This window comes from Dama dama, chromosome 29 (genome assembly GCF_033118175.1).
Source record: "Dama dama isolate Ldn47 chromosome 29, ASM3311817v1, whole genome shotgun sequence".
Taxonomy (NCBI): Eukaryota; Metazoa; Chordata; class Mammalia; order Artiodactyla; family Cervidae; genus Dama; species Dama dama.
In genome coordinates this window covers 70,087,115-70,099,352 of record NC_083709.1, presented here as the reverse complement: position 1 = coordinate 70,099,352, position 12,238 = coordinate 70,087,115, and the positions used below count along the sequence as shown (strand labels likewise).

Sequence of the window (12,238 nt, the reverse complement as noted above, 5' to 3'; positions counted from 1 at the left end):
CTATTCCCATTATTCTTTCAGGGCACTTTCTACCCATGCTGTAGTATAGTACCATGTTCTATTATGGCATGCTGTGTACTGTATTATGTGATGTATGTGTGAGATAGATAGATATATATATAGAGAGAGCGTGTTGTATTATGTGATGCATGTGTTATGTTCTTCGTGTGTTTATTGACCATCTCAACCCACAGCTCTGGAATGTGAGTTTTTTGAGGGCAGGGACTTATCTTGTTTCCCATGGAATCCCCAGCACCCAGCACACACTCAAAAAAAGCTTCCTGAATAATAAAGGGCCAGCCTCAGACTGCATGTGAATTGCTGGATCCCAGGTCACTGGTCAGGCCTGTAGGAACACCAACCATCCTTTCAACGGAATGTCCTGCCCTGGCTTCAGTTCTTCTTCTGTCTGGACTGCCCCTTTTCTATTTCATCTCAAAGTCAGTACCTTCAAGGCCAAAGCCCTGTGGTTTTTCCAGTTCAAAGAGGGCGCCACCACTTCCCCGGAGACCCAGCCGGAAGCCCGAGGGTCCTCCTCACAGCTTAGCCAGTCTCCAGGCCTGCAGATGCTGCCTCCTGAGTGTCCCTCCTCCCACCTGCCTGCCCTCCCCACCCCTCCAACCTGGGTCACCTCCACAGCCCCCTGGTCTCCCTGCAGAGCTTCCCAGTACCCCATTCTCCAGACTCCAGTCCAGAGGGATTCCCCAAAGAGCAGACGGGTCTCTTGCTTGAAATGCTGCCTTGGTTTCTCCCTCAGGACAAAGCCCCAGCTCCTCAGCCTTGAGTCTAAGTCCTGCGCCCTCCTCCCGCTCCTCCCCTGCTCCTCCCGAGACAGCCGGCTCCCCATCCTCCCTGAACCACTTGCAGATCCGGCACAGTCCACACAGCACTGCAACTCTAAGCCCTTCCATATCCTGTGCCCTCCATTAGAAACGCCCTCCCTCCTCATTTGCAGTCCACAAACGACCCAGCCTTCAAGACTGTGGGCAACCACCCGCTCCTGAGCACCCCGGCAGGTGAGTACCTCCCCTCTGCCTCCTATAGCGCTGAGCGGTAGAGTACTCTGCCACGGCGTTGGCATCCCCCTACCCAGCTCCAAGCTCCCCGAGGGCAGGGGCCAGGCGCACGGAGATGCAGGAAGCCCATCCTTCCCGGCCGGTTCTACGCACCCGCGTCACACCCGCCTCGCAGGCACAGTCCAAAGAGCAGGCTCCTCCAAGAGCCCAAGTCAGGGGCTCACCTCGATCACTGTAGTCATCTACAAGGATGACTTCTTCCAGCAGGGTGTCTGGGGAGGTCTCGAGGACACTGTACACTGTCCGAAGGAGAGTTGACCAGGCTTCATTATAAAACGCTATGACGACAGACGTCGTGGGCAATTGATCATAATTGTACTTCTTCTCTTTGCACCTGCAAATACAACACAGTTTTAGGAATTAAGACCCCACTGATGACTTGTATACCAGGCCCAGGCTGGTGCTGGGGATGGAGTGAATGGAACACAGGTCATGGTCTCAGGGCCTCCCTCTGGGGAATGGCAAATAACCTGCTGGGATCTTCCAGAGTCCCCCATGATCCAGTAGAATCCCAGCAGATTCTTTAAAAGGTTCTAAAATGATACCTAATGAGCTTGACCTGCAGGATGCTGGTTCTAAACTTTAAAGTGATTTTCAGATTTCTGCAACATTCAAACTCAGCAGACTCAGAAAGGAGGGGGTACTATCACTTCTCCCCGCCTGACACCTCTCCCATCTCTCCACGCCTTTCCAACCCCACTGCTGGGCCTTCGCCCAGACTGCATCCTTTATTTCTTTTTTTAAAGACTTTTTTGATGTGGACCATTTTTAAAGTCTTTGTTGAATATGTTCACCCTTTCTTTAAATTGAATAAATTTCATTTTGAAAACCTCACTGTCATTATTTCCACCATTTCTCTTTGGATATGTGCACATGTGGAACTAAATGTTAGCTTTCCTTTGTTTTTTTTTTGTTTTGTTTTTTTAGCTTTTCTTTGTTTTAAAGATTAAAAAAATCTTTAACTTTAGGTTTCAGAAAAATACATTTCTTTCATGTAGTACAAGCAATTAGTTCTTTCTGATGCTTCTAGTGGGCTATGGCAGCTTTTCTATGCAACCTGTCTAGTACTCAGAGGTATGCTAAATCCAGACATAATTAAGCACTGCTGCTGCTGCTAAGTCGCATCAGTCGTGTCCGACTCTGTGCGACCCCACAGACGTCAGCCTACCAGGCTCCTCCATCCCTGGGTTTCTCCAGGCAAGAATGCTGGAGTGGGTTGCCATTTCCTTCTCCCATGCATGAAAGTGAAATGTGAAAGTAAAGCTGCTCAGTCGTGTCCGACTCTTAGTGACCCCATGGACTGCAGTCTACCACGCTCCTCCGTCCATGGGAGTTTCCAGGCGAGAGTACTGGAGTGCGATGCCATTGCCTTCTCTGAATTAAGCACTCCGTTCAGTTCAGTTCAGTCGCTCAGTCGTGTCCGACTCTTTGCGACCCCATGAATCGCAGCACGCCTGGCCTCCCTGTCCATCACCAACTCCCGGAGTTTACTCAAACCCATGTCCATCGAGTCGGTGATGCCATCCAGCCATCTCATCCTCTGTTGTCCCTTTCTCCTCCTGCCCCCAATCCCTCCCAGCATCAGGGTCTTTTCCAACGAGTCAACTCTTCGCGTGAGGTGGCCAAAGTACTGGAGTTTCAGCTTCAGCATCAGTCCTTCCAATGAACACCCAGGACTGATCTCCCCTAGGATGAGATTAAGCACTAGCTGTGTATTAAGTCATCTAATGGCCTCCACAGTCTCAGGAGGTAGGTACTATTAGCAGAGAAACACAAATATCACTTATATGTGGAATCTAAAATATGACACAAATGAACTTACTTACAAAACAGAAGCAGACTCACGGACACAGAAAACCAACTTATGGCTACCAAAGGGGAACGCAGGAGATGGAGGAAGGAATCAGGAGCTTGGGATTGGCAGATACACACGACTATAAGTAAAGCAGGTAAATGACAAGGTCCTACTATATAGCACAGGGAACTGTATTCAATATCCTATAATAAACCAAAATGGAAAAGAATAAACACACACATATACATATATAACTCCACCTCCACCGGCCCGTGGGCCCCCCCCATAACATCATGTTATGGATGTGAGAGTTGGACCATAAAGAAGGCTGAGCGCCAAAGAATTGATGCTTTCAAATTGTGGTGCTGAAGGGAGGCTCTTGAGAGTCCCTTGGACAGCAGGGAGATCAAACCAGTCAATCCTAAAGGAAATCAGCCCTGAATATTCATTGGAAGGACTGATGCTGAAGCTCCAATACTTTGACCACTTGATACAAAGAGCCGACTCATTGAGAAAGACTCTGATGCTGGGAAAGATTGAAGGCAAAAGGAGAAGGGGGCGGCAGAGGATAAGATGGTTAGATAGCATCAGAGACTCAATGAACATGAATTTGAGCAAACTCTGGGAGATGGTGGAGGACAGAGGAGCCTGGCATGCTACAGTCCATGGGGTGGCAGAGTTGGACATGCTTAGTGACAAAACAACAAGGGTAACAGAAACTGCACCCCTCAGCTGTCCTTATTATATCTCCTTATTCTCCCCAGGACTTCCCTGGGGCTCAGGTGGTAAAGCGTCTGCCTACAGTACGGGAGACCCGGGTTTGATCCCTGGGTCGGGAAGATCCCCTGGAGAAGGAAATGGCAACCCACTCCAGTACTCTTGCCTGGAAAATCCCATGGACGGAGGAGCCTGGTAGGCTACAGTCCAGGGGGTCACAAAGCATCGGACATGACTGAGTGATTTTCACTTTCATTCTTTCTCTTTCTTAGGACTTCCACTCATGGCAGTATGAAAGATTAGGCTTTCCTGGTGGCTCAGATGGTGGCTCTGCCCAGATTTGATCCCTGGGCCAAGAAAATCCCCTGGAGAAGGAAATGGCAACCCACTCCAGTATTCCTGCCTGGAGGATCCCACGGACAGAGGAGCCTGGGGGGCTACAGTCCATGGGGTCGAAAAACAGACATGACTAAGCGACTAACACTTTCACACTTTCACATGTGGTTAAGGACACTCAAAAAATTCTTGATAAAATACTTTTAAAAAACTTTTAAATGTATGGATCAAACAAAAAAAATGTATGGATCAGCTTAGAAAAAACAAAAGTCCACAGAGTCCAGGAACAACAAGAAAATATATATACCTGGATATTAGAAGTAGCAGACATAGAGCATGAATAAGTGCTTATTACGATTAAATAAGAGAACCTCAAATGAAGGACAAAAAACCAAAAATAACAGGAAAATTTAACTCAGTGTAAACATCTCACAGTGATGGAGCAAGCCAGGGGACAGTGGAATACTATCTTCAAATGCAAAACTATCAACCTGGAATTAAATACCCAACCTAACTATTTTTCAAGAACAAGAACAAAAAAAAGAAAACATTTTCATATAAGTCAAACTGAGTGTTTACAACAATAACTTTGTCTACAGCAAGAAATACATGATATATTTCAGAAAGAAGAAAAGAATTCCAGAAAGATCTCCAAGCTACAAAGACCACCATTCAGGAAAGAATGATGGGAAGAAAAGACAAATTTATGGATAAATGTAAACAAATATTGCATTTTTTAAAATGTTCAATGTGTTGATTTAAAAAGCAAGACAGAATTAAAATACTGGAATAAAATGACATACAAACTGGGAAAGAAAGTGATCAATGTTAAAGCATTCCAAGACTCACTGATTAATTTATACCTTTTTGAGTTGAATATATAAATATATACTTTCAAATTTACCACTAAAGATTGGAAATAGATAACTGCCAAATCAGTAGAGTGAGAAAAATGGAACCAGAAGGGCGGGGGAGTGGGGGGGTGGGGACCTCTATCAATTAAAAAAAGCAGTATTAAAAAAAAGAAAAAGAAACATAGAAAAAGCATAATAAACAGAAAGCATAAATAAGAGGGCGTAATCAAACACTAAAGTTTCAGTAAGCACAGTAAATATAAATGGACATAAATATTTCGTTAAAGATTGTCAGTCTGGATTTTTCTTTTCAGTGACAACACAAAATCCAGCAACATGTTGATTAGAGACATGCCTAAAATCCAAGGTCACAGAAGAAGTGAAGGAGAAGGATAGGAGAAGGCATCATGAAAATTTTAACTAAAAAGAACCTGTTCTATAGGCTTAAAGTACTGACTCAAAGAATGGATGCCATACTGACAACCACAAGATGGGTCTAACAAGAACCAGTAAAACAGCCTCAGTTTACAACTTTATTGGGAAATCAGAGAAACAACAGTCTAATAAACTCCACCCCATGTGTGATGTGTTTTTCCAAAGGTAATGTTAAGAGAACAGACAAGCAGGCTACCTCTCTGCAAAAAGAGAAATCCCAACCAACTCCCTGCAAGACACAAACATTACTTTTTGCTGAATTATCTGCTTGGAGGTATGCTGAAACTCTTTGCCATCCTACCACCCAAGTCCTGGTCCTTAAACTCGGACACACACCTGCAACTATAGCACTAATGAGGCTAAAACCAGAGCAAAGCATTCAAGAAATGCAAAAACCTGTGTGTTGTATTTACATGCTTTTCTAACCAGTGGTTCACAACTCGTCAGCGACGGCAGAGACAGCTGACATGCACATGCGTGGCACCCCCGCACATGTGCGGTAGAAACGCACAGCCCCAAGGGTGCCATCACCCTGACTCTCTAGCCTGCTGAAATAACAGGTCAGGATGCAAATGGGAATGAAGAAGACAATTACCTCAAGAACTGATCCATGAAAACTAACTTTCCCCAAGTGTTGGTACATTATTGGCCAGCATCTACTTGGTAAATTGGATGTGATTTAACCACTAGTTTCAACTTTTAACTTGTTATCAAGCCCCATTTTATCTAATCCTGGCATTCTCCCACACCCTCAAAAACACCCATCCTTCCTCTTCGGAGTGAGAAATTCACAGGCTCTAGGCTTTCAACCCTAGTTGCACATCAGCCCCAGCCTCGGCCCGACCCAAAGCTCTTCCCAATTGTTCTGCGGAAGGTCCCTTACAAAACTGTTCAAAGTTCCCCAAGGCCACAAACCTAGCTACCTGACTCCCCACTTCGGCCCCCCGCCATCTCAGAGTGAAAATCCCCTCTCTTTGCTAGGCTCACATAAGACAGTATTTGTGAAAGAGTTTTTCAAACCCGACACTTTCTAAACTACCACGCAAGGATGTGCTGTTATCCTCCTCCTCCTGGACTCAGTGCCGTAACTAAAAGAGAAATAAATAAAAGCTGTGAGCTAATCCACTGGCGTGCGAATAATGAGCCTTGCAGAAGGGCGGGGGTCCATGTCAAATCTTGAGGAATTAGAGTCAATACTTCAAAATGTCTCTAGCAGCTATTAAGGCTTGCAGACACCAGAAGAACCAAGCCAAATAGTCACATGGTAGCTCCTAACTCCTTGCCTATGATAACAGGTTTATCCCCTGTTGGTTACCAATCTGTGCGGGCCTTGTATATACTTGTGTCTGAATATGTTCTCACTCACACACCCATGTGTATCTTTTTCAAAATCTATTTTGTATACCTGAAAGTCTAGAAGGATACACAGCAAAATGTTAACAGTGGTTCTCCCCAGGGTGGCATGTTTAATGAATAATTTTTTCATTTTTGCTTCCCTGTATATGAAAAATTTTCTAGAGTGAGCATGTATTGTTTTGGTAATTAAAATTAATAGATAAGTAATTGCTTCCATCTTGAAAGGGAGGAGGGAATAAAAGATCTCGGTTCTAGATTGACTCTGCTCCAGATCCGTGTGTTACTTTGGAGGCACAGATTATCCTCTCGAGCAAGACTGGATGCCCCCTCAGGGCCATTTCTGCTGTGACATTCAAGGATCCTAACCACACCTCTGCTTGTTACTGATTATAGTTCCAACCCTCTCCCTATCAAGATCCTGACTGAACTCCTAAGCTGCTACTGCAGTTTCTCAGGCTAAAATCTCAAGACCTTATCAGGTCCTCCCTTCCTGTATGGAGTAAACAAGTGAGTCTTCATGAAAGGCCCTGACTGGCTACACCTCAGTTATATCGGAAGGCCTGGCTGGGCTGAGACTAACACAGGTGGAGCTCACCTTTCTCTCCAGCTCAGCAAGAATGATCCAACAGGCCTTGCTGCAGGAATGAAAAGGCAAGAGGCCTTCACATTCCTTATCATGCTGGGTTTGGATTAACTTCCCAGGGTCAAAGCAACAGCAGGCTCTATAAGCAAATCCTGACAGGACACAGGGCGGCTGTGTCACCATGGAGACGGGATACCATAAACCCCACAATGTTTCAAAGAGATTTCACAACCTTGAATGATAAAGGAAGCCGGAACCCGGAAAAGAAAAACTTTATGACCGATCCCTGGATGACTCTTAAAAGCAACCTCCTGAGGGTACTGTTGGCAACTGGGAAGTAGTAAAAATAAGAACTGAGTACACAGTATGCTCCCAGGTATCAGGTGTTTCATCAACTCCTAGGTTGTGTTATTTCTACTCATCCCTTATTTTGTAGATTGGGAAGCAGAGGCTCAGAGAGGCCAGGTAACTTGCCCAACATCGCAGAGCTGATGAGCAAAAGAGCCAGGGTTTTATCTCCTAGGAACTGGGTCTGAGCCCTGAGTCAGACCTGAAAGCTTCCCCTAGACTTTGCCTCAGTGAGCGCCCGTGGAGTTTCAAGGAGATAAACGTGTTCAACCATTTGGTTGAAGGGGAGGAACTACTACCAACCCTAACAAAGAAAGCTCTGCTCAAAAAGATAAACACTGAAAATGCCTAAGGTAAAAGCATAGGCTAGACACGAGCAGATCCTGAAAAGCAGCAGAGACAGTGAGGTGCCAATCCATCCGCACTTTGCCGATGGCTGCAGAGCTGGGTCTCTCCCTGCAGACATCCATGCTCTCTCTGGCCAAGAATCCACAGGGCAGTTCCCTAAAATCCTGAAATCAGCACAGTGCCCAAGGGGCCAGGAGGGCCATGTCCCCCAAGGCCAGTTAGTCACTTTCCAGCTCTGGGCCCTGAGTGAGTCAGCTGACCTAAGCCTGCTTCCACACCTGTGAGCAGGAAGGGCAAGCAGCAGGGAAGGGTGGTGTCGGTGCACAGGAAGCCGTCCCACTGGCTTCTCCCAGGATCTCCTCTCTGCGCCCTCTTTCCCGCCCCACTGGCTTCTCCCAGGATCTCCTCTCTGCGCCCTCTTTCCCGCCAAGTCTTTAAGGAGGGGACTCCAGCAGGGACCTGGAAGACCCCTGCCAAAAGAGGACGGGCGATAGGCCAGGCTCCACCCGCCAGCCTGTTCCCTTCCTAACTAAGCAGTGGGCACAACCCCTCCAGCCAACAGCTCCACCAGGAATGAGGCCTCTGACCACACAGGTCGCAGGGCTGTGTCACCCACAGGAGCAGGCTAGGCTGAACCGCTGCCAGAAGGAGCCCTTCCCACCAGCTGCTCCTCCCCGTCTTCCTTATAGTAAAGCTGAGGAATCCAGCTCCCAGAGAGGGGGAAGGAGGCTTGCTGGTTCTGACCTGCCCTTCTAGGCACCTTTCACCTCACCTGCTGGAGGCTCCCTTCACTCCTGGTTCATTGATGGGCCTGGTGCCCACGGGCACACACAGATAAGTGAATGAAGCCTGTCTGAAACCCATGGGTCCTTAGCCTAGCCAGCGCAGAAGCTTTCAGGAGGAATTAGACTAGGGGTTGGGGGTCCCTTACAGCCCAAGAAGGGCGCCCTAACAGTCTCATATTAAATCTGTCTGCAGATTTGTAGATTTCCGAGATTTTTTTTTAAATTGTCACTTTTTAAAACTTTCCTGGTAGCTCAGTCGGTAAAGAATCTGTCTGCAGTGCGTAAGACCCGGGTTCGATCCCTGGGTCGGGAAGAGCCCCTGGAAAAGGAAATGGCAAACCACTCCAGTATCCTTGCCTGGAAAATCCCATAGACAGAGGAGCCTGGTGGGCTGAGGTCCATGGGGTCGAAAAGAGTCGGGCACGACTGAGCGACTAACACTTTAAAAAGTTTCTTCACTCCCACCCGCTACGAACACTTTCACTGTCCACTTGCGAGTGACTCAACAAGACGCGAGTTCCTCAGGTCTTTGGAGCGCCGGGTCCCACCCCGCCGCGGAAACTGAGACGCGGAGTCCGCGGGCGCTGCGCCTCCCGCCACCTGCGGACTCACAGAGGGTTCCAGCGCTCGGGCAGGCGGCGGTGCAGCGAGATGCGGTCGCTGAGGTAGATGTTGATCTGGTGTAGCCGCACGCTCTCCTCCTGCAGCCGCAGGTCCTCGCCCTGCAACTGCAGCCGCACGGCCTCGCCGTGGGCGCCCAGAGCGTCCTCGGGCGCCGGCGGCCGCGGCAGGACCGGGTCGCGCCGCCCGGAGCGCTGGAGTCTGGGCTCGGCCGCCCCGGCCCCGCGCCGCGCCCGCAGCACCGAGCCCAGCCCGGCCAGCGCTAGCAACGCCAAGAGCGCCAGCAGCACCTCCCGGCCGCGCCGCAGCCCTCGCGGGCAGCGTCTCCGCGCCGCACGCCCCAACATGCGCCCGCCAGCTGCGGCCAGCGCCCGGCGCGCCCCAGGCGGCGGCGCAGCCCGCGACCCGGATCCCGGAACCGCCGCGCCGCGCCGCCCCGCCCCGCCCCCTGCGCCCCGCCCCGCCCCGCCCCCTGCGCCCCGCCCCGCCCCCTGCGCCCCGCCCCGCCCCCTGCGCCCCGCCCCGCCCCCTGCGCCCCGCCCCCTTCCCGCCCCGCCCGCCTGCAGAGGCGACGGCGTTTGCAGGGTCCCCACGCCGGCTAGCTGAGACGCGGACTTTTCTCGCCGAACTGTGGGCCGTATTGAAAAGGTATAGGCTCAGTTCAGCTCCTGGCACGGCCTAAGGACTCCGTAAGTGTTGGCCGAATGCGCTGTGCAGGGCGCTACAGAGTTCACTGCCATTATCTCCTCTGACCCTTGTGCTGTTGCGCGCTTAGCCGCCCATCGTGTCCGACTCTTTGCGACCCCATGGACTGTAGCCCACCAGGCCCCTCCATCCTTGGGGATTCTCCACGTAAGAATACTGGAATGGGTTGTCACGCCCTCCTCCAGCGGATCTTCCCAACCCAGAGATTGAATGCAGGTCCAGTAAGAGAGGATTGGACTACTCCATTTTACAGATAAGGAGACCCAGGCACAGTGAGGCTAATTGACTTCAGGCTATTTCATTGAGGCCTGCAGGTATACCGACCTAGGACATATTGCTTTGATATCTTGCATAACAAGCCCTCCACTGGCTCCCTGTTAGTCAATACCTAGTCTGTTTCTTATTCCTCACTTTATAGATGCCTCCAAGAAATTGATCAAAGGAATGAACTATTCCTTGAGAAAAACATGCATAGGCACCCATCCCATGATTGCACACAAACCAGGCCATCCCTTCATGTTAAGTACCCTGGGCTTTGGCCCCAGGGTTTCCCTAGGGAGGCTTGCTGGAAATACTTAATAGGATCTAAAAGGTCCATCTAGTCAAGGCTGTGGTTTTCCCAGTGGTCACATATGGATGTGAGAGTTGGACTGTGAAGAAAGCTGAGCGCTGAAGAATTGATGCTTTTGAACTGTGGTGTTGGGGAAGACTCTTGAGAGTCGCTTGGACTGCACGGAGATCCAACCAGTCCATCCTAAAGGAGATCAGTCCTGGGTGTTCATTGGAAGGACTGATGCTGAAGCTGAAACTCCAATACTTTGGCCACCTCATGTGAAGAGTTGACTCATTGGAAAAGACCCTGATGCTGGGAGGGATTGGGGGCAGGAGGAGAAGGGGACGACAGAGGATGAGATGGCTGAATGGCATTACTGACTTGATGGACATGAGTTTGGGTAAACTCCGGGAGTTGGTGATGGACAGGGAGGCCTGTCGTGCTACAGTTCATGGGGTCGCAAAGAGTCGGACACGACTGAGTGACTGAACTGACTGACTGAAACTATAGTGAGGCATGGGCTCTCTCCAAGGTGGAAAATTCGAATGTTGGCCAAATAAACCTAAGTAATCAAAATAAACAATAGTTTTCAAAATCAAAACGAATGCCAAAAGTCCATGATGAACAAAATATCAAAATCTTAAAAGCAGAATCTGACCCTGGGCTTACACAGCTCACCTCACTCACCTCATCCTAATCCCAACCCAGATTCTATATCTTGATTATAGTGGGGATTACATGGATATATACATATCTAAAAATTCACCAAGTTCTTCTTTAAAACCTATGCACTGGACCCATGAAAATTATATCTCGGTGTTTAAAAAGCAAAAAATAAAAGAGATACATAAAAAGAACAAAAAATAAAGGAGACTCCCTAGCCTCCAGGACAAGTGCTGACGTCCTCAGCTTGACCGGAGAGGCCCCCAGAATGTGACTCCAAATTCTGTAAGCCTATCACTGAGGGTAGAGGAGGCATGGTTTCCAGGCCTTTCCACAGGCTGTTCCCTCTGTTGGAAAAGCTTTTCCCCACCTAACAAACTCCTACCCATCCTTCAAGGCCCTGCCAAAAGCCACCTCCTCCATGAAGCCTTCAGCAATTCCATAGTTTTTGAGGTAAACGTATTTGAAGTTCACATCATCCTTTTGTATATTAGTCAGAGTTCCACACAAGAAACAAAGCAGTAAGAGATATACTGAGATTTATTGCAAGAAACTGGCTTATGCAGTTGTGGAGACTGGTCAAGCAAGTTCAAAATCTAGAGGGCAGGCCACCAGGAAGGACGGGCTGAAACTCTGTGACAGCCCACAGGCAGAATTTATTTTCTAGGGCAATCTCAGTTCTGCTCATCAGGGCTTGAACTGATGAAATCATGCTCACCTAAACAACCTCCTTCCTTAAAGTCAACTGACCATAAATGTTAATCACATCTACAAAATGCCTTCAAGACAACATCTAGGTTACTGTTTGATTGAATGACTGAGGATTAAAGCCTAGCCAACCAGGACACTCAAACCGGCCATGTCTATTAGTTTCCAAGAACTGCCGTATCAGAGCACCACAAACTAGGTGGCTAAAAACAACACAGACTTATTCCCTCAGTTCTGGAGGCTAGAGGTCTGTAATCAGTCTTATTAGCAGGGTCACACTCTCCCCGAAGACTCCAGGAGAGAGTCTCTTCCACTCTTGTCAGCCATCCTTGGCATTCCTTGACTGCCTTACTCC

The 12,238-nt window shown here is 48.7% G+C and overlaps 1 protein-coding gene across 2 annotated transcripts in view; it reads right to left on the bottom strand.

Moving 5' to 3' along the window:
* GALNT12 (polypeptide N-acetylgalactosaminyltransferase 12) overlaps positions 1-9,630 on the bottom strand; it is a 32,929-nt gene extending 23,299 nt beyond the window's left edge. For both annotated transcript variants that reach the window (XM_061132697.1, XM_061132698.1), the window contains exons 1-2: positions 9,246-9,630; positions 1,241-1,410 (exon numbers count right to left, since the gene is read on the bottom strand). In XM_061132697.1, the coding sequence (XP_060988680.1) occupies positions 1,241-1,410; positions 9,246-9,601 (526 nt within the window). In that variant the 5' untranslated portion in view covers positions 9,602-9,630. The remainder of the gene's footprint in view (positions 1-1,240; positions 1,411-9,245) is intronic.
* Positions 9,631-12,238: the final 2,608 nt, after the last annotated feature.